The 23,489-nt window shown below is 38.3% G+C and overlaps 1 protein-coding gene across 4 annotated transcripts in view; it reads right to left on the bottom strand.

The window, feature by feature from the left end:
• The window catches only part of LOC121320403 (cell adhesion molecule 2-like), a 641,373-nt gene that overhangs the window by 199,109 nt on the left and 418,775 nt on the right, over positions 1–23,489 (bottom strand). For 3 of the 4 annotated variants that reach the window (XM_041258693.1, XM_041258695.1, XM_041258696.1), the window contains exon 2: positions 2,559–2,585. The exons of the other annotated variant lie outside the window; for it this stretch is intronic. In XM_041258693.1, the coding sequence (XP_041114627.1) occupies positions 2,559–2,585 (27 nt within the window). The remainder of the gene's footprint in view (positions 1–2,558; positions 2,586–23,489) is intronic. 4 annotated transcript variants of the gene reach the window in all.

The raw sequence follows: 23,489 nt of genomic DNA, 5'->3' as shown, positions 1-23,489 counted from the left end.
TCATTTTCTGATCAATATTATAAAAAAAAGAAACTTTATGAAAAAAAAAAATATTTATCTGGATATGCAACAGAGTTACTATTGGAGAAAATGCTTTGTCAGTATGACATTTAAATGTTTTGTGAAGGTATTTAACATGCCCTTAACTGGAAGCAAAATAATAAAACCATCCATAACTTACTGTATAGTATCGCACAATTAGTTTGACAACAGCATGAGCAATGGTATTGACTGCATAGTATAGAAATAAAGATTTATAATAATCAGATATGGATTTATTTATTTAACCCTATTGTATCTCACTGGACAATATTAAGATAGCAACAACGACATTCAAACTCAAAATTTAACATCAAAGGCAAATTAAGTCCCACGTGCGGTATGTGCACTTATAGTGTTCCAGTTACATTTAAATGTCCCTTTGGACAAATTATATAAATATAGTAGCATCAGGGACCTTGATCTGAAGTCAACCAATGGGAAGTCAAAATGCCTGACCATTGTCAATCATCCTATTGTTCTTATTCACACAACTCTAAACTTCAACACTACCAGATGTTTACCCATATGCTCGTAAATTATATATATTTTTACATTGGTTGACTTATTATTGGTGAATTTAAAATCCCAAATTAATTGTTGGCATACATGGATGGTCAACATTTTGATGTCAAACAGAATGTGAGGGTGAAACATGGATTGACCCTTTATCTCACACAGCTGATGATCTTATTTAAATATATGCAAAATATTTGAATCATTAAACGATCTCACAAGTGCAGTAGTATGTGGAATGTAGACTAAAGATGGGGCTTTTAATCGTCCTATTTTTTTGTACTCAGGCCCCTTGCTTACTAAATATCTTAGCATCCCTAAATAGCCCTGAGACAGGGTGAGGCCATTCCCATGTGTTTTGGTATATTTTGTGAAACAGTCCACCAAAGCCTGGAGACAATGTGCATTGAGTGCAACGTTCATGCCAGTGTCCCCAAGCCCTTGTTTAATTACCACCTCAAATATCTATGGGTTAGTGTTTGGTTATGTATGTTTAAATATAAAGTAGTGTTTAAAACTATAACTAGTTTTGGTTAAAAAAAATGTCTGTTACCAAGACTCTCAAGGGTTAATTGTGGGCCAGTAGTTACAGTAGGTATTTAATTACTGAGGTGTCGGTTGGTCTGCCCCTTTGTAATAGTAACCTAGACTCAAAGAACTACAATTCAGCGCTTTTTTGCGCATTTTATTATCATAATACTGGACCACACAGCCTCATCATGTTTCTATTCTCTAACAAGCACAACAGGAACAAAACAAAAGGTTTAAACAAACCACTTCTGAACACTATAAATGAAACCTGTCAAGCTCGGACTATCGCAGTGCATTCTTTCTGTGCTCTCTTCCTTCTCCCACTGTTCAGGCTAGGCAAGTGCCTTCACTGAATCATCTCTCCCTAAACAAATGTTCTTTATCTAGGATGTGGTCAGGGGCTAGTTGAGGATCAATAATCCCATTACACCCTGGTCACATTATACAAATAAAACATTTCACACTATTCTAATTAAACAATATGCCCTGCCACATTACGTATACATTGTCATGTACAGAATGTCAGCCAGGAGTCGTACTGATCTGTCAGTTCTCAACTGACATTCCTTGAAGTTATTGATTCTTGTATCAGTCTATGTTTTCATTTTTGACTTGTGAGATGGCTTTATCATTAAAATATGTGGCCTATATTTAAAGAGGAGATGATTAGCTACTCAGGGATACTAAGATATTTAGTGATTAAAGGGTTTGAGTAGGTGTAACTGGGGTGTTCTGTTAGTGCGTAGGGATCCATTGATATATAAGAGGGACACAGAGGTTAAGGCTGAAAAGATGACCAGGTTTTATTAACAGAAAACAAGCAGGTGCAGTGCTAGGTGTCCACTACTAGTGTACCAGCAATGGCAGCCCTAGTCGGGTGGACACACACACACACGTATACAAATTGTATATGCAAAAAGGCTAAACAAAACAGTGGGCAAAACAGCAAAATAAGCAAAAGCTGGCTAAACACTGCCCAGGCACTGCTCCCACTAAAAGGAAGGTCTAGGTCCAAGAACCATCTCCCTAAATGTTCACAGCCCTAAATGAAGTCCTTTGTGCTAAACACTGCAACCCCTGTTACAGTGGGATAAAATGGGCATTCCTGGTCATTTCAAGGCTGGTGACACCACATTTTTCACCGTGGCTGTATATGTTCTGCTGAAAAATGTTCCTGCTTACTTTTAATTTAGAAAACAAAGAACATTCTGAAAGTCTTGCGTACCTTTAGCTACAACTGTAAAAAATACATAATGCACAACTTTACCAAATGTAATCATATCCTTTATTTTGCTTAATAATCCAGCTATAATGGATACTCATGGATAATGTTTCAGAATTTCAGGCTCTTCTGGCGTCTATGCTGCCCTGTGTATGTTAATACTTGCTACTTGAATATAAGCTAAAAGCTATTTACTGTGAAATGTGTCTACCATAAATCAGGGGCTGAAGACACAAAACAGAAAACTCACCTTTCACTTTGCTTTTTGAAACAGCCACTATAATTAGAAGGGAAAGACAAAAAGGATAGATTAGACAGGTTTTGATCAGATAAGAAAGGAAACAAATGGCATCACTGCTGATTCCAATCTAACACAGATCTTTCTAATCTAATTTGTTCTGTTTATTCAAAGATGTAGTTTGTCTTTGTAGGAGTCGAGAAAGCTTTTGATTTGAAATCTGACCAATTATTGACCTCTCATCTAAACCCCATCTCCATTTACTTAACTTATAAGAACAGTAGAGTGAATAGAATTGCTTGCACTAACAATAGAACTGAAAATGTATTACTTTTGACATGCTCATACAACTTTTTTTCCTGCTTACAGAGGAAGTTATTAATCTCTGACATCCTGTCTGGTTCAAAAACCTAATAGTGTTGACAAAATCAGTATTGGGGATAAGATTTTCTTTGCTGTACTGAGTGGTTTGCAAGCATACTCGAAGCATACCAATTGATCTGTCAGTTGCTATACCACAGAAATGTGTAAACAATTCCATGAAACTTGAATGTGCTTAAAATCTGGATTTAGAATCCAGTTTTCCAAGATGCAGAAAAACAAAGTCAGTACAGTCACATCTAAAAAACACAACCGACATATTCTGAAGGGTAAATCTTGATTCTGAATATTAGATTACTGTATCGACTGAGAAAGCACTTATCTGTTTGGGAAGAGATATGAGAAAATAATGTTTTATCATAAACCAAAAATCAGTCAAAGATGTTTTTTTTGGGGGGGAGTGAATTTTGTTCCAGTATCATTGCATTGAATATATGTTGTGTGTTACATACAAGGTAAATGTAATAGTGTTATGTTTTTAATAGGGTAGTGGAAGAAGTTTGCATTATATAGAAAAAGAAACCCAAGGCAGCTCCATTGCATGGGATGTGTATTAAATACAGGATGTGTGCTGTAGTCAAAATATATTTCTTCTCATACCGTATCCTCCACAGTTGGTTGCGGATTTTTTATGGGATCCTTTGCTAGAACTTAAAACCAAACCCTAACCTTTGTTAAAAACCTCATACATAAATCAGAAAACTGGTTTTATAGGCAAGCATTCCCCCGTATCTGCAGAATGTGTTAAAGCTCGTGATGGCATGCTTAAACACAGGATTATATGCTTTAGTCACAATTTAAACAAAACGTGTTTCTGCATCAAATTCCAGGGTAAACAATATTCTCATCGTCCATTTTAACCTGATGAAGGGGCAGTTGTCATAGATGCTTGTGTATATTGTATAATCAAATTGTTAAAACAAAAACCACATTTATTTATTTAATACTCTCCAGGGTATAATCATTGTGATACATCCTCCAACCAATCCAAGCATAAAACATTATGCAATTGTGGCTGCAATTAATGCATTCAATGAAACAACTTTATACTCTACAATTAGTGAACATATCTATTGGAATTGCTGACAATTCTCATACAGTTGCAAATATTGAAAGCATTGAATCCCTTGATTAATAAAACATTGCATTTTTACCAGCAATTTCCTTTTTGTGGGGGGGACCTTAACAGGTTTATTTAACAGTTTGTTTTTTTTGGATGATTTTTTTTTTTTTTTTTTTTTTTTTAATGCTTCAGTACAACATGACATGCTGCGTAATAGATATCTTTCACTAATGTAGGATTATGCATTCACATGTGGCTAGGCAGTGCAAATAATTGACTTATTCCTTCATAAGTGACGTCCAGCTGAGACTAAATATATTAAGATCAAAAAAGCAATCCTTGAAACTCCCGAAGCAAAACAATACGTAAAAAAGAATCTCAAAGAAAAACAAATATAAAGTTCAGAGAAGTACCGTACCGACCTGGTGCTACAAGCATCCAACTGGTACCAAACCGACTGTACCCACCCAGTTCCGACCCACTACCGACCTATATTTACATCCCAGTTTGGTACCAAGCATGACTTGCTGGCTCTTGAACAGCCTCGTTGCTGTCTTTTAGCAGCTGAGGCAGCTACTGTACATTACTTGCAATTTACATAATGCCTGGGTTACAGGCATGCAAGGCCAGCCTGCCTGTGGAGGACAAGCACAGCAGATGCTATTTTGCAATGCAGCTGTGTAGGCTACTCCCCATACCTTTACTAGGTTCTATAGACAATGTCGTGGATCCTCAAAATCCTGGTTTTGGTACTAGCGTGTTAAGGGCGGCTTCCAAGTGCACCCTTACAACACAGGCATAGATGTGATTTTCTCTGTCTATTGTTTAGCCTTTGCTACCTGTTAGTGGGTTCTGAATGGTAATGCACAAGGCAGCCTCTGCTTAGCAGCAATCTTGTCCTTGCGACGGCTTGGGTATACTGACCCATTCGGTAATGGTTACATTTCGTTCTTGAAAGGGAACTTTAGGTTATTATCATAACCCTGGTTCCCTGAAATATAATTCTACCCATTAACCTTCAAGGTCGCTGCGTCTGTGATTGCAGTAGGCTTGAAGGAAAAATGACGCAGAGTTCTGTGTTTGCAGTCCTTTTATAGGGAATGGCAAGTAGTCACTGTATCTGAGTGGTTCATGGTACTGCGGTTTCACTGTCCCTCATTTCATCCTGGTCCGACAGATCTAGTTGTCTGAACTAGTGCTAGAATTCTCTCATTTATGAAATTACTGTCAATCAAGACCTGCACCAACTGTGCACCTGTCATTCAAAGCTCCTTCTGTGAAATTAATGGGTTAACGTGCAAGTAGCATGTAAAAAAAAAAAAAAAACTTTAGCTTAACACGTACGGTGCAATTACTTTGATTTAAAAATGGGACGCAAGAGGAAGACACTTGAGTATTGTGCAGAATACCCTGACTTTGAGGTGAACACAGTGAAGAAACGTGGGACAAGGGATGAAGAAAATATTCTGGTATGCAGTTGTTTTCTTTCCTGATATTATTAGTACATTTATGACATAAACGTGCTTATGTTGAAAATGAAAAAAGGGGTTTCACAAAATGAGACTTTTAAAAGTCTGTGTTTTGAAAGCATCAAGGTCCATTTCAACCATTCTCTGCTTGAATTGAAAAATAACGATAAAAAAGGTAAATTCTCTCAAAAATAAATGTACATTTTAATCGTCGATTTGACAATAAAAAACTGTTAGTAGCAAGTCTAATTACAGCATCACAATCAGTTGGTTTACATGACAATTGTAATATTCTAATATTTTAATTCTTAAAACTGAAAACTGATTTTCTTAAAATGTCACTTTTCTGTGTTTACATGATTAACGATAGAAAATCTAATTAGAATTCAACTGTATACATGGATTGAAATTTTTGGGAAAACGCAGGATATTTTCACATGCAAAGTACTGTAGTAGCCTAAGTAAGATTTGAAGACTGGACATTTCTGCACTAGAACATAAACCAGTCCAAAAGTGCTTTATCGAAGTGTCAGGTCTTAAATTTAAAGATTACTGTCTTATACCTCTATTCAGATTCCCCACAATGTGCAATCAGCCTTTCCAACAACTCATCCTGTTCTATATTACCAGTTTCTTTTGCAGACATTATTTTAAATTATCACGTCATTTTAAAGCTGGAAAACATTTGCTGCTTCAGTATGGGCTATTAACAAATACAGACTGACTACAGATTATTATTATTTTCTCTGTTTTCTAAAACCACAGCAAGAAGTTTGCACATGCGCAGTACGCTATCGGAATACGTTTTCTGAAAAGTGTGTTTACATGATATACATTTTGTTAGTTTTTGGAATTTAATCGGAATTTTCTAGGTGCTGTTTTCAAAAACTGACTTTCGGGGAATATTCCGATACATTTTCCGAAAACTGTGTTAACATGACTTTTGATATCAGAATTATTTTTCCGAAATCTTAGTTTTCCTAAAAATAACAGAATTCTTATGCTTGTGTAGACACACTGATTGATAACCAGTGGCAACAAGTTTTCTCTTGCAGGTGATATATTTCACATATAAAGTATCACCTCATGTGTTCTTTTCAGAAGTGTATTCATGGTAAAGCATGTTATTGGCTGTAAAGCTCGTGAAAACAGGAGAAGCACAAGAGGGGACAATTTCACCATTCAGGTAAAATGACCAAGAAAGAGCAAGAATATATGCTTTATTGATTCATTCTAGTGTAGTACCAGATATCAGACCCCATTCATAAACAAATGTATAGACTTTTTAAATGACTGTGGCAGAACACAGCTCTGTCGTTTAGAAATTGGCAGGGATGGGGTTAATTTCCCCTAGCTGTCTGGGTTTATTATGTTCAGGTGGCTGGGGTTGATTAGTTGATTAAATGAGTAACTTAATTAACAATCAATCAGCGCCCAGCCACCTGACATAAAAGGAGGTCTTTACTTCTCATTTGGAGGAGGGAGCTGAGGAAGCAGGTTGGTGTTGGTGTTGGTGTTGGTGTTGGTGTTGGTGTTGGTGTTGGTGTTGGTGTGCTCATATATATATATATATATATATATATATATATATATATATATATATATATATATATATATATATATAAAAATAATTTGCAATTTTTTTTTTTAAAAATGGGAAAGAAGAGCAGACAGCGGCAAAGGCAGGAAAAGCAGCAGCAGCTGAAGAAATGTAAGCTGCTGCAGCCACCGCTGGAGGACCCGGCCAGCCTCTTCCCCTGGTGTTCCTGGTGCGGGAAGGAGGATCATTGTTGGCGGTCCTGCCCAGTCGTGCCATCGGCAAACTGGTGTGGTCGGTGTGAGGAGGACGGCCACAACTGGGCAGGATTCCCCTACAACCAGGCCCAGGAAGAGGTGCAGTATTCACCCTGGGCATCAGGGGCCACCCCACTACCTCCAGCACCACCACCTTCACCACCGTCCAATAAGATCTGGGACTGGTTGATGCACCCTGAGGCAGACCTCATCCACGATCTCCCCATAGTTATCAACACGCTGTGGCATCGAGATGGGGAGAGGTGGGAACAGTGGGAGGAACAACACCACCCGGCGTCCTTCCGAGAGGTTGCCCTCATGATGGTTAATTGTCTGGCGGTAGACATGGGAGATGCCCCGGTCACTCCAACAAAGAGGGAGGAGCCGCCGCTCCCAGAGCCCAGAGAGGGAGGAGCCGCCGCTCCCAGAGCCCAGAGAGGGAGGAGCCGCCGCTCCCAGAGCCCTGAGAGAGAGGAGCTATGGCCCAAGGATGCCGGCCTTGCACCTCCCAAGGATGCCGGCCTTGCACCTCCCAAGGATGCCGGCCTTGCACCGTTCAGGGATGACGCATTTGGATCGCCTGGGGTTGCCTGCTGCTCCGCATCGCTTGGGACTGCTGGTGTCTCCTTTTTGTTTTCTAGGTTTGCGGAGGGATTCTTTCAAACTGCACATTTCTGACATATAGCAAAAACATGAACACATAAAGGTGCCTTCTCTAAAAAAAACTCCAAATGTTATCCATTTACTATCAATGCAAAACCATTGCATGTGGTACTGTTCTTCAATTTACCTAAAATATGGCGCAATGCTGTCTACACTGACATCACATTGATTTTTTTTGTGTTAAAAGACCTTACCCACAGTAACACTTTGTTATGCTTAAATGCTAAGCAGAAAATGAAGTGAGCCGGCCGTCTGTCACAGGGGGATTTACCTGTACAATGCTGCACTCCTCACAGTCAGCTTTTGAGCATCTAAAGTATAAACACTTCTAAAAACATCAAAGAGCGCACCAACCAGCAAAGGATGAGGACAGTAGAAGTGATTAAATCAATGACCCAGGTCCATGTGGACAAGGTGACTTAAATGTCAACTGACATCAAATTTAATAGGGAACATCATGTCAGAAGCGAGCAAAAACCAAATTTGCAGAAACAAGGGTGTCAGCATAGTGGGAGTCCAACAGGAGTGAACTGGATTAAGAGGAATAAGAGGTCCTCTTCAGGCCAAGCTCTGGTGGGCAAGATAAGTTAATAACAAAAGACATGAAGGTTGTATGCAGTCCTGTGACAGAAATACAATGAACCTTGGTTGTAAATCTCCCTCCTGACCTGTGAGGGTACTAAGCGAGGATAGAGTTTTGGACGAGCTGGCTTGACAGTTCTTTCCCCAGGTCGTGAAGTCGGTGGGACTATAAAAAGACGAGACTCTGTTGCAAGAACATATTGACCTGGTAGGGAAACAATGTAAATTGTAAAGGCAGCTGCATTCGTTTACCAAGGGGTCATGCGTGACAGCATATAAGGGGGATGGAGAATCGTAATCTGTTCCTTCATTTGGTTTGTAGTGAGTAAAAGCCAGAAGGACAGTAAAAGTGTATTGTTGCCAGAAATCGTGAGTGTTGTGTTTTTGTTTGTAATTGCCTTGTACATTTCCAGGCAGTTAACACAGTTCCGGAGCTGTCGCCGGGGGCCAGCACGAAACCAGACAACACTGCACCTCTGTCACAAATAAAACTGTATTTGTAATAATAACAGATTATTATTTGCAGGGCAACACAGGGATTATAAATTAAGTAATACACACCACTGTACTACTTGTCTCCACTATTATTTACTGTTTGTTTTGCCGTCAGGCACTGGACTTAAAAATACGTAAAACAAACCTTTTCACCTGGATTACAATGGTCTGTTCTTTAATCACATGCACCTGCACACTATCAACCACTTTGCCACAAGTCTTCATAACACTATCCAAGGGAACACACACTGTAATACACAGACGTAATCAAAGCAAGCCCCAAGGGTAGCAAAATAGACCTGACCCACACTTCCCACTCCCCACAATGACTCAATAACACACTTTGGTAGGACCTGGCTCTAAACAAGTTTTCACCATAGCACAGCCAAACAGGTTTGTTTACTCAGATGTTGTATACCGACCTTTTCTCAGTAAATTATGCACTTCATTTTTCTTCCTACCATTTTATCATAGTACTTAAGCCATGGGGTACAGTGGGGCCCTAAAAGTTTACCATATACTTTACCACAATTATATATCTATATATAGGGCTGCTCTGATTAACAGATTAATTGGACCAATTAATCAATGAAAGAGTTGATCGTAGATTTTTTTTTTTACTATTTAATTGTGCAGAATTTTATTTTTGTATGTAAAATAAAACCAACCAATAGAAGATCTGCATTTTCTCCATGGCAGTCTAATCATAAGTGAGCAGAGGCAAGACATAAACAGTTGAAGGTATTCTCTGCCTCGGGTGACGAGCTTCGGTAAGTTTAACCAACGGGAGAGTCAAAGATCTGCCCTGGTTTTGCAGCTGTCCAATCATGAGTGAGCAGAGGTGGGACATATATATTTGAGGCCCTAAGTGGTGTAACAATAGTTGAATTTTGTGTGACGTTGTTTATTATAGAGCATTATTGAGAATTAAATTGAGAACATCAGAGTAATATTTTGATTTACATTTGTACAAAATAAAAATAAAAAGTCACCAGACAAAAGTCATCTAGGTAGACCACACAGGTTGAGCGGGGGATGCCACTGATGACATGTTCCATGAGGCGCTCGAAAGTGGCAGGGGCACTGCACAGCCCGAATGGTGAACTGCCAGAATATGTGCCCCGTGGTGAAACCCATCTTTGGCTGGGCCTCGGGGGGCTAGCTTGACTTACCAGTAGTCACTGTGCAGGTCGAGTGAAGATTGGAAGCCCAAGATTTTGTCCAGGGCCTCATTGATTTGGTGGTAGCGGGTAAACATCCTTCTTCGTGACAGCATTGAGTCACCGGTAGTCAACAGAAAAATGGAGGCTGCCATCTTTCTTCGGCGAGAGCACTATGAGAGCCACCCAGGGGCTGTCGGATGGCTCGATCACCCCATTACCATCTAGGTGGGGCATCTCACATGGTGATGTGGTGCAGGACCAACCCCGCGAGGCAGTTTCTCAGCCCGTACATCTCTTGTCGCTCATGACAAGGTTTTCTCCCCAAACCAGGGCCAGCTTTTTGAGCCGTTTCATCTTTATCCCACTTTCCATGTATCCCCTTATATATCGTCGCTCCCTCCGCCCCTTACTCAGACCCTCCCCCCCCCGACCCACACATCTTTTGAACCACACCTGCACCCCAATTCCCCTACACATACATCCACACACCATGCAACCCCTGCAGGCACACACCACCATGCAATCTCTTGCACATGCACACACACACACACCCCCTCTACACTATCCTGATTCTGCCCCTCCCCCCAGAAAGAGGTAAAGACTATATTGCCCATTTTTTCTCACTAGACCCCGTACTTACTAAATGCCCTGGTATCTCTGAAAGTATGGTTGAAGCGACTAGATTCTTGATCCAGGATTTCTCTTAAAAAACACTTCATGGCTATATCTAAAAGAGCTTTTGTCCCCATATGTACCGAGATATGCTTAGAAATAAAATACATTTTATTGTAAATTTTGTTTTTATTGACTTGTAAAGTGCTTTGAGATACTGCAGTAAGAAAGGCGCTATATAAATAAACTTACTTAGTCCACCTCAACTAAACCTACCAATTTACTTATCTGTCAACTGAATTTTTGGAAGGTAAATCTATATAATAAATACAATATTATGTGTTTGGACAGAGTCAGGGTGCTTTATATTGCTATAGCAAGGCTATCAATAAGGAAAACAATATTATTTGCATTAGTGCAGTATCGATACATTTTTTTATGTTACAAATAGGCTATATAGTATGTGTATGCAGACCTGTGTTAAGTATATTCCATCTGCACTGTTGGAATAAAGTAAACAAATTAGTTTCTGTGTTTATTTGCTTCACTAGCCATATTGTTTATGGCTGAGGCTACAATTTTGGCACAGTAATTATTTGTACATTTCACAGGTGAGGTGCGGCAATAAAACAAGAATAATGTAGTTTTAGTTACATCAGGATACACACAAGCTTTTAAATGCTACACCAAAATCAACAATATAAAGACTATTGCTTTTGACTTCTGACAAGATTAAATGTTACTTTTAGAGTACAAAACTCAATCACAAGGAAAATCGACAATATGGTAAGCAATATATGAACATCCAAATATAAAGCAATAAAAATAACAAAACGCACAATTATTGCTTCTTATTAGAAAACAACGACAGTATAACCCCCTGAAAAGCTCCTTCCACCTTCCACCGTCATTAAAACTCCTAAAAATCTTTATAGAATACAAGACAAACGAAGAAATATAGAGCAACAACACAGAGATTAATAATGAATATAATCAGAAATAACGTCCAAGTCCATAAAGTAGAGGTCTTCATAGGGCCAAAATAATAAACCCGACCCGAAGAACGAGTCATCAATTTTTCCTTTCCCCAGCTAGGATGTATTGCCTACACTACAGAGTATTATAAAGCAGCGTCAACCTAGAAATTTCTGTCTGTGTGAAAATCATTTTTTATACCATTATGAAACTACACAAAGGGGAAACACAGAAATATAATGTTTTTGTGTCAGATGATGAAAAATACACTTATCTGAAATCAAATGCGCTGAAGCACAATCTCTTAAATGCGTCATATTAAAGACTTAATAAAAGTGCAAACGCAATGAAAGTGAAATATAACATGTCTGTTTTGCAAAACAAATATAAATAATACTAAATGTACTATTTAAGATACAGTTCCAGCAATGTCTAAATCAGTTTGGCCGATTTTACCCAAATTGAAGTAAAAGTAGATACTATAGTCCAGATCATTGAAAAACAATGTCCAATAACTTGAACTTGAAGCTTATCTATAAAACATCTGTAAGGTAAACGGTTCCCCCACTACTTTAATGAAAATGTATTTGAGTTCGTTTCTCAGAGTCAAATGGTAGTGACTCAGACACGACTACACAAGTCTGAGAGAGAGAGAGAGAGAGAGAGAGAGAGAGAATGAATAATGCAGAGTAGTGTGTGATATGAGAATTAATGCCCACTTGAGCGGTGAAATGCTTCATAAACCCAGAGGGCGAAGCCCGAGTGTTTTATCCAAGCATCCCACCCTGAGAGTTGGGCATTCAGTATCACACACTACCCATGCTGTATTTTATGTAACCTCTGGCGAGCATTGTTTTCCTACCAGAGTTCAAAAGTTCTGTGTTGCTTGTTGTCGAATTCCAGTTTGATAACTCTTGCTGGGGTCACACTCTGTTGCTGGTGTTAAGAGTGTGAGTTTCCTGTAATAACCAGACAGTTATTGCGGAAAATAGTGACAGGGTGAGCTTATTAATTATTAATTATGCTTCATATTGGGACAACTGCACATGCAAAAATCTCCTCCAGTGGACCACCACAGCGAAGGGGGAAAAAAGACAGCAACTCCTGTTAAAATCAAATCCATATCCAGAGAACTCTCAATAAAAGCAATCTTCTTTATTTTGTATCTTTAAATCTTCACAGCAAACATAGCTAACATGTTTCAACCTATAGGTCTTCTTCAGAGCATAAAAAGAAAGGTAAGTACCTATTCCTTAAATAATCATTATTTATTTCATCTGAACATAAAAAAATGAAAACATTAAGCAGATCACATTTCAATTAGACACAAAGGTAGATCTCAGCAATCAGCAATTAGCAAATAACACAGTCTTAATGGCAGCAGTAGCAGACAAACACAAAGTTAATGAAACAATCTACATTCAAATATATGATCCATAATAATTTATCCAATCTAGCATAACAATAAACAATTACACAGTTCATATCAAGGGACAAAGATTAAACTCCTCACCATAAGTGGACACATTTCCAATAAACACAAGAACATAGTTATCAGTTATCAATTAACAGTTTTAGTTTAATATAAAGCAGTCTATCTAATCTCACATATTAGTGAATATAAGCCTGCATTTTATATTAAAGAACACAAGTTTAGTTCCTCATTAAGTCCAAGTGTTTCCAATGTTTGTAATGCAAGTGTCCAATATGCCTCTCTGCAATAGGGGCTTTACTAAACTTCCACTAGAAGCAGGTACATTAACCTTCTCCACACCCACAAGCAGTAGCGAGTGTGGAGAAAATCCATGTTCAGCTTTTTTGTAGTGTTTAGCAATAGAGTAGTCCTGAGTAATATTTCTAATAGCTGCTTTATGTTCATCAATACATAATTGTAAAAGCTCTTTTTGTCTGACCAGCTTATACCAGCCACAAGAGCATGTCAACATATAAATTACGCCAATAGTGTTGTAATTGATAAAGCCTTTAATTTAAATTTTCTTACCAGATCTAGGATGGGAAATCTGTTTGGTATTGATTGTATTGGAGCAATGTGTTCAATAGCCACATTTAAAATTATGCAGGGGGAGTTGGCAACCATGTTTTAGTTTGATCTATTTTAGAACTAAACCAGTTTGCCTCTATTTCTATCACGTTTGAATGCAAACCGTGGTGAACTATCTTGTATTATTTCTTTGAGAGAAATCACTTTTTAAAATATGCCAATACTTTTCACATTGTTAGATAGATAAATTCAGTCGAGAAACAAAGTTTTATCATTTTTAGTACTCTGTGTTTTCTTTTGAAGTAGATTTACGATCAAAACATGTAGTAGTCTGCTCAATTAATACATCTAGATCTCGATTCACGAAATTAAAGAATGTCACGATACTAGGATTCAGATTCATATTTCGAAGAAAATTCTGTTAATTTTGCATATCGGAGTCGATGACAGCTTTCGACAAAGTAAATATTAATGTAATTGATGTGTAAACTTAAAACAATCTACCTTAAGACCCAAAACATTAACACTGCCTGTTGGAACAAATGAGAGACCTCAATTTAACACAGATAATGTAACTGTGGTGGAGTCAAAGGTGTGTCTGATATGTATGACTGCCAATTTTTCTTTCACTGGCACTGTGAACACCTTAGTTCCATCATTCCTTCTCTTTCTCCACTGGCCCCTCCTGACCTTCTTAGGTTGGGTGCTCTGATTTTCCCCATGGTCTAGGATTGTTCTGGTTTGGTTTTTGGTAGTGTCTAAAAAATTGGAAGAGTGTCCACTATCCACGTCACTTTGATCAGTTTGTTCACGATCACTAGCAGATGAAAGCAGAAAATCCTTTGTATCCATGTTTAAACTTCCTAAAGCAGAATTTTAGTTTTTTCTGGGATCCATTACATTTGTAAACTGTTACTTCTTTATAGTCTATTGCATCTCTTAGGAATTTTTGAATTCTTTCAGATCATTTTGAAAATGGTCCATTTGTATCCTTTATTTTCATTTCCATTTCTCTGTAAGCTACAGGGTCCTTTCTCTCCCTTAAAGTTTGTTCCAGTGCCACCATATCTTGTCTGTTCTACTGTTAACAATATGAGGTCCAATGCACACTTGTTCAACTGATTGTTTCATTAACTTTGAGATTGTCTGTTTGCTGCTTCTGCCGTTAAGACTGTGTTATTTGTTAATTGCTGATTGCTGCGATCTACCTTTGTGTCTAATTGGAATGTGATCTGTTTAATGTTTTTTTTTTTTAATGTTCAGCTGAAATGAATAATTATTATTTAAGGGTTATGTACTTACCTTTCTTTTCTATACTCTGAAGAAGACCTATGGGTTGAAATATGTTAGCTATGTTTGCTGTGAAGTTTTAAAGATATGAAATAAAGATTATTGCTATTATTGAGAACTCTGTGGATACGGACTCTTTTCTTCCCCTTCTCTCAAGCTGTCCACTGGAAATTTTATATATATATATATATTCACATTTTGTTGTGTCAGTGCCTCAGAGTTTTATGCATTTAAATGAGGATTTTTTCCACTTATCTACAAACCATACTTCACATTGTTAAGGGGAAAAAGTTTTCATTAAAAAAAATAATTATATATTAAAAATACAAAACTGAAAGATCATAATTGGATAAGTCTCCACCCCCCTGAGTTAATACTTGGTGGAAGCAACTTTGGCAGAAATTACAGATGGAAATCTGTTGGGATAGGTGTCTACCAACTTTGCATACCTAGATTTGGCATTATTTGACCATTCATCTTTACAAAACTGTTCAAGCTGTCAAGTTCCTTGGAGCGTTGATGGACAGCAATCTTTAAGTCATGCCACACATTTTTGATTGGATTTAGGTCCGGGCTCTGACTGGGCCACTCAAGGACATTTACATTTTGTCAGACCACAAATCTTTTTGCCACATGGCTACAGAATCTCCTGAGTGTTTTTTTTTTTTTTTTTGCATACTTCAAATGGGATTCAAGGTTGGCTTTCTTGAGTAATGGTTTCCTTCTTGCCACCCTACCATACAGGCCAGATTTGTGGAGTGCTTGGGATATTGTTGTCACATGCACACTTTGACCAGTCTTGGCCATAAAAGCCTGTAGCTCTTGTAAAGTTGCCATTGGCCTCTTGGTAGCCTCTCTGATCAGTCTCCTTCTTGCTCGGTAATCCAGTTTGGAAGGACGGCCTGGTCTATGCCTTTCAATAACTTTGTCCCAGAGTTCTTTTGAAAGTGCCTTAGTGATCATGGTTGAGTCTTTGCTTTGAAATACACTACCCAGCAGAGGGAAGCTAGAGGAACTGCTGGATTTATCCTGAAATCATGTGAATCACTACAATTTAACACAGGTAGAGGCCACTTTACTTGGTGTGTGATTTTGAAGGCGAATGGTTAACTAGGATTGCTATTACGAGGGGGGTGGACACTTATCCAACCAAGCTATTTCAGTTTTTATTTTTAATTCATTTTCTCCAAATTTCTAGAATATTTTTTTCACTTGGAAGTTGTGGGGTAGGCTGTGTAGATAAATGAAAAAAAAAAACTATTTTAATGCATTTTAATTCCAGGCTATAAGGCAACAAAAGGTGACAATTTTTAAAGGGGATGTAGACTTTCTATAAGCACTGTATGGATATAAAAATAGCATGGCACAAAATAAAAAGTATTTCTCGGCAGCCTGTCAAATTGCTGTTTGTGTACATGGGTATTCACATCTATGTTGCCGATCGTTAATGCACACATCACTTCTCAAATTTAAGACACAAGCCATTTTTTTGAAGAAAAGATTGGTTTTAAAAACTTGTCTAAAATTTGAAGGAATACATTACTTTTTTAAAATACAAGACAATGGCAAGGCACGTCAAATAAACAGCTACCTGTCTTAAGTAATCACAGATGTTCAGCCCACAGACTGACTGATTCAATTTAGTTTCACAGTTAAAAAAATCTGAGATTTACACAGTGGATTGAATTGCATGGCAGGTGGCGTGGGATATCTTTTGTTGGTATTTAATTTTGCTGTATTCTAAGAAAAAAAACAAAATGAAAAAAAGAAACTGTTGGTGTTATACCAGCAGGGTCTTAAATGCGATCCTCATTTCAATAATGGGGTGCATAGTTATTTATTCCACCAAATTATAATATTCTACTTGTAACAATTATATTCAAACAGCATATAATGTGTTTCCCCACTGAGATGGAGTAGATGCAAGAGCTTTGAAAGCCATCATCTCAGAATTACATTGCTGTAACAATCAGGTTACATGGTGTCCAAGAAAAGAACCCAATTACTCTCAACAACTGAATAAATGGGAAAATTGCTTGGTCTATTGAATATTACTACTAGGACTGAGCAATTGAGACTGAACTAACATAAACAGAACTACAGGAGAATTAAAGATACTAGAATTGTGAAGTGGACTTTTTTTACAAAATGGATTACATTCTAATAACACAATTTCCCTTTCTGAGAAGTTAGATAGTAACCAAAGCATTCAGAGCTATCCAGTATTAAAATACATAGTATTATCTCCACTATGTACCATTAGATAGTCTCTTTATAATCCCTTTGCAGCCACCATCAGCTATGCTCGATTCCTTGAATGGTGTTTGGGTAGCCACCATCGACTACATTCAATTCTATTCCATGCCCAGCTTCCCTTCTTAGCTGTGTAACTAAAAGAGTCCATCATCACACTGCATCAAACTTTTCAGACAGGCAGGCAAGGCCTTTGCAAAGCTTTTGTTTCTGTTTATTATTATTATTACACCATGTAACAATTTTTTATTTGTTTTTGTGTTCCTGGGTAGTAAGTGTTTGATTGACGTGGTGTCTTTTTTTTCATTATTGTTACAAGCACTCAAGGAACAGTTACATATAAAATGACACGTTCGTTCCTCATTTTTTTTATATTTCAGTATACATGCAACTACTTTTTTAGTTTCAAGGTAGTTATAGTTATCACTCATATCTGTGTGTGGTGACTATGTAGGTATATGTATCGTATTCCCTATGATCTACTGTTGTTTGATGCAAAGTTTTTAGCTTTGATGCAGTGACCAATACCAAAACATGGTAGAGAATTATCCATAATGCTACTGATTTTCTTTTGTTTACTAAATAAGAAACATGAAGTCATGTTATGGAAAGTGTTACAATAACTATGTTAATACATTTGCTAAATGATTAGGTAGTTGGAAGTGATAGGACGGCTGAATGATGAGGTCCCCAGACCAGAAAGCTGACAGAGACACACAGGCTGCTACTACTGGTGAAAGAGCACTGGTGCGTTGTTTCTATTGAAAACAAAAATAAATTAAAAAGGTAGTACAAAAATACTACTGCTCACAGAGCTAAAATACATCTCAACACAAACTGACACCAACAAATATTGTGCTGGTACTTCCCAGCAGGAGTATCAATTGCTTTCTTATTAAAGAAAATAAAAAATCTAGTAGAAGATAAAATAAAATAACGTACAGCAGGATCTCCCAGGGCTGGCCCTGCAGCAACTGGCAAAGGTTCGAAAACCAGATTCTCTTGGGCCATCTGGAGGCCACCAGGGGAATCGTTGCTTTATCTCTCGAGAAAGGCAGGGAGCAGTTGTATCGGTGGGAAAGCATATAAAATCGCTTTGGGCCATTCTTTGGCTAGGATGTCGATGCCTAGTGGACCTCCGAAACGGTCGATGCAAAGAGATCGCCCCGGGCTTCCCCGAAGCGATCCTGAATGCGTTGCACCACCTCAAGAGGAAGTCCGCCACCCATTTCACCACTCTGGGGCGGTGAACATCCCACAGGGACAATAAATGCTTCTGTGCCCAGATCAGCTGCCAAAAGGCTATGTGGTGTAACTCCGGGGACCGAAGCCCACCCCGGTGGTTCACGTACGCCACTACTGACATACTGTCGCTGCGCACAAGGACATGTCTGTTTTTGAACACAGGAAGGGGTGCCGAACGATCCCAGGAGGAGCGTACCTCCTCCATGAAATCCGGGAATGCTCGAAAGGGATGAGGGCAAGGAGACACAACCTTTGTCCTGAACACAGATTGGCATGGCTCAGCTAATGTTGCCCAAGAGACCTGCAAAAAGTTTGCAGCACATCCCATCAGGGCTGACATGGAACTCGAAAACAGAAGCGCGCTAGCTTCCGAGGCAACCTCAGAGCTGGGCTCTGTCTCGGTAGAGAGTGCAGGCTCCTCTCCTTCCAACATGTCAGTGGGGAAGTAGTCCTCATTCCAGGAGACCGCTATAGAGAGCGTGTCCTCCTCCTCTGCTGTCCATGTCGACGATTCCAGCTCACTCTGAACTCCCTTGGAGGAGACAGGGCCTGGTACTGGGACAGGCACTGGCGGAACCGTGGGCGGAGCGACATTCCTTGGCATTGTATACCGTTTTGCACTGAGTGTAAGCATGGGAGCGCCTATGCACTGAGCACACCGAGCGTGCCGAATGCCTTGTGTACTGATTATTGTGTGATACCCAAAGTACCATGCCCACTGCGTGCACCAAACACGTTTGCACCACGCGCACTGCGTGCACCGAGGCACCAAAGTACCAAGGGCTGAGCGTGCACCAAGGTACCGAAGCGTCGGGGCAGCTAATGCAGCGGTGCCTACCCTACCCAGCATGCAGCATGCCCCAGGCGAGACACATAGGCCGAAGCTGCCGTGCCGTGAGCTCAGTTAGTTCGAAAAAGAACAGAGCAGAATGGAGAACTTTTTTTTTTTTTAAGGCCAAACAAACCGAGATGGGTGGGCCGAGGCAGCAAGTGAGGTTTACTCAACAGCAGGGCAGGCTAAAGCACTGATGGAGGGACACATGACTGACTGTTTTTTTTTTTTTTTTTGCCCAAGTTGAGTGAATAACAGCCGGCAGAGTCACTGAATGAACTGTGTTCTCCCTGAAGGTATATTTTGAAAGACAACATACGCACACATCAATACTGCACTGGCAGTCACGCTCATATGACGGACAACCAAGAAAAAACGGCCTGCGATACAAGCGAAGCAGACCGTAAGTATAAGAAAAAAGAAACTCAAATGGAGCCGCCGATTCCACGAGAGAAGAGCTCTTTCGAAACACACTCGAGTTAGTGACACAAAAGCATACAAAAGTATTGGTTGGAGTTCATCTTCGCATTGAAAAGGGAACGTGTGGTTTTGTTGAAATGAATAAACTGCTTAGCGGTCCTGTGCTAGTGTAAGTGTGGGTAAAAGTAAACTAGTCTTTTGTTTTGTGTTCTGTTTATCTATGTGAATAAAAGTGCACAAAAGTGCGAAATGTGCAGTTCTGGTATCTGAGTCTGCTGCTTTAAGGGTGCAAACCAGCGTTAGTAGGGATGTTTCATTATTGTGTGTGTGTGTGTGTGTGTGTGTGTGTGTGTGTGTGTGTGTGTGTGTGTGTGTGTGTGTGTGTGTGTGTGTGTGTTTGTGTTAAGTTTTGAGCCAATGAGTTCATTACTAGCTCAAAACCAATGAGACATATTTTTGTGAGGTAATATTTTCGGGCCCATATTATTATTTTCTATATTCTATGTTTCTTACCTTTAAGAAACATAGAATACCCTTAAGTTGTTTTTGTTTGGCTGGGGTAGTTTATTTTGTTTGTGTAAATTGTAAATTGGGCTGCTGTACAAAATGCTGCATTCATAGTTATGTCTGTGCAACGCTGCTAAGGAGAGAACTTGGTTTAAAGTTATCCCCATTTTTGTCCAGGTCTTTTTGAGGTATCTGGTGAAATCCTCTTATTATTCCCACTGAACACAAATATAACTTTGTGATGTTTATGTGAGTAAGTGTTTTTCTTGCTCTTTTAAAAATGTTTGTTTAAATTCATCCTATGTTTGATTTGATTGCAGATGCCACATTTTTGCAAAAATAAAGGTCTAAGTAGAGAACATCACTAAGAGCGCACAAGAAAAAAAAAAAGAGGAACCAGGAATTTGACAGCCCAGCAACCCTTATGAATAAGCAGGGGTCCTCACATGATATATTTCTGTTGTCCCTGGCAATCAAATAATAAAGAGGATTTATCTAGTAAAACTTATACTCATGTGTATACATTTCTATGCAGTATTAAGAATCACCACTGTCTAATTAATTAAAATAGACCACTGAATCTCAATTGGTTTCTAAAAATAGAAAGTGTTGAAAGCATGGAGCTAATGTGAGTGGTCTACCACACACACACCCAGCTAACAACACAACCACCATGTTTAACCTCATTTAATAATAAAACTACTAAATAATTACAAGTCATAGTGGAGATCAGAGGCGAAATTCTGCCGGTACTCAATACCGGGACTTATTTGATCTGTTTTTTATCCAATGTGCATGCTTACTCAGTCACCTAGCATTCTGTTGGAAAACATCCTCGTCACGAAAGTGTTAAATTAAACTCTTCAGAAATCCAGTTGGTTAATGATTCAGAAGATGAGTGACCATTCCAGTTTAATTCATTCATTCTATGATAAAAGTCTAGCTATTGTTTTGGTAATCAGTATTGTTGATCTTAATGTAAAATGAAAAAAGACATACTTTCATTTCTATAATATCTAAAAGAAGGTCTATTCGATTTGGTACTTTTTTCACCAAGCGAATGTTCTCTTGTTAATAAACTAAACTATGTGGATTCATAATATAGAGTGGAACAGTGTTACCGTTTCTACACTCATGCACCGGGGAAAGGAAACATGTTTACTTGTCTTTCAAAAGAAATTTCTTTTGAAATGCTCTTAGTCTTAATTGATGTTATACTATACTATGTAGGCCCCAATACACTCTATAGCTATAATAAAAGCACATTTTATTAGAGTGGGAAAATCTTACAGAAGCATTATAAAAACTGGAACTTTCAATTTTATAACTGAAGTATTTCCATGCTGATGTGCAAATCTGAAAAAAAATTCTCCTGAAAAGACTTCTCAAAGCTGATTGCCATGAAGTGTGCGGGGGAAGAAAATCACGCTATGATGAAAAACCAATTGAAGAAGGTGTATGTGTATCACCCTCTTAAGAAATCTTGAAACAAAACCTCTCTCTAGAGAAATTTACTGCAGAGTGGAATATTACTTATAGTGTAATGTTTAAATGTTTAAGGGTTAACTTTAAGTGTTGCATTACAGTTCATGACTGAGTGGTACATAGATTTCCTTATTGTCAGCTTCCTTCTTTATGATTAATTGGTTATAATGTATCTATTATTTTTTAGGCTTATTTTGTATTTAAAAATGTATCGTGTACTGATATCTAGGCATTTTGGTATGTATTCATTGGAACTCAAATTGTCTCCATTTTTTGTATGTCTATGGCTGTGTATATGAGTACCTGCACTTTTGTGTTGAACATTTTTTCCCTGGTGGAGATGAATTAGTTTGTATCTATGTATGGAAGCCTCTATGTAAGTAAGAAAAAAGTAACCTGTAAATGTAAAACACATTTTCAATATTATAAGAAGATCATACAAACAGCCCTGTATCCTAAAATACTACATGTATTTTCTCTTGCATCTTTTTTATACTCATGTTATCTCTTTAACCTGTTTATGTCCAGTCTTAACAAATGTTCTTTTGATGTCAGCTTTCCAGTTTGTTTCCATGGATACCAAAACTCAGTCTTTTTCAAATCATCATTCAGTAACCTAACTATTAAAAGGTATGCATTACATTTATTTCATCTCTGGTTCTCATTCTTAAATATATAACCCAGGAAAGAGGTCTTGTCATCCCAAACAAAACATGTTCAAAATATTTTTTGCACAACTCAGCTGCAGTTCTGTAGAATGATACTTCTTCACCATCCTTCTGAAATACAATCTCTAAATCCCCTTTTAATCTATGCAATCTATAATCTGTATAGCCATGAAAGCAAAGTGCCCAAATCTGATCTCCTGTGATAATACTACTTCATAACTTCACTACCAAAGAGCTTCAATAGGATTACATGAAACTGCATTCCTCGATCCAGTCCCATGCTGGGGTTGCAACATACTGTACTAATCTGGGTGTTAACAACAGTAAATGCCTTTAAAATGCCACAAACAAGTATTATATTGTACTTGCAAACTTACCATACAAAATCTACTAAAAATAAAATTGTCCACATACCTGTACTTCAATATGAAGTCACGTTGCCCATAAAAACAGCAGCTGTACACAAAGACAACTTGCATACATAAAAAAAGAAAGACAGAGTCCATCCCACGAAAAACAAAAAAGAGAATGCCAATCCAAACAGCGCAATTACAGTTTTAAAGTACAGTGAATTTCCTGATACTACAAATTTTCTACATGGTCCCGGTTAAATTTATCAGTCGCTTATTGTATATTAGTGAGTATTGTATATTAGTGTGAATTACTTTGGAGACCCTCGAGGAAAGAAACATTTGAATAAACAAATCACCCTAGTTAAAATAGCTGGGTGCAAAGGATATCGGAAAATGTATTAACTTGCACCCAGATTAGCGCCTCTGTTCTATATTTTAGTGCTGTTTTGGGACTTCTGATCCTATGATGCATTTCTAGTTGCCATGGTGCTCAAGCATCAATGCCATTTCCATGAAGCAGCAGAAAAACCTACACTATCCTTGCAGACAAAAGTGGCGAGGTTGAAGGGGCTGGATAATGCACCACCATACAAGAAAAAGAAAGATGTTGCTGCAGATTTCAACATTCCCACAAACACTTTGTAAATGATTCTGAAGAACTGGAATACAATAATACAGGCCTATGAACAGC

This window comes from Polyodon spathula, chromosome 9, assembly GCF_017654505.1.
Source record: "Polyodon spathula isolate WHYD16114869_AA chromosome 9, ASM1765450v1, whole genome shotgun sequence".
NCBI lineage: Eukaryota > Metazoa > Chordata > Actinopteri > Acipenseriformes > Polyodontidae > Polyodon > Polyodon spathula.
This window is presented reverse-complemented; position numbering and strand designations above follow the sequence as displayed.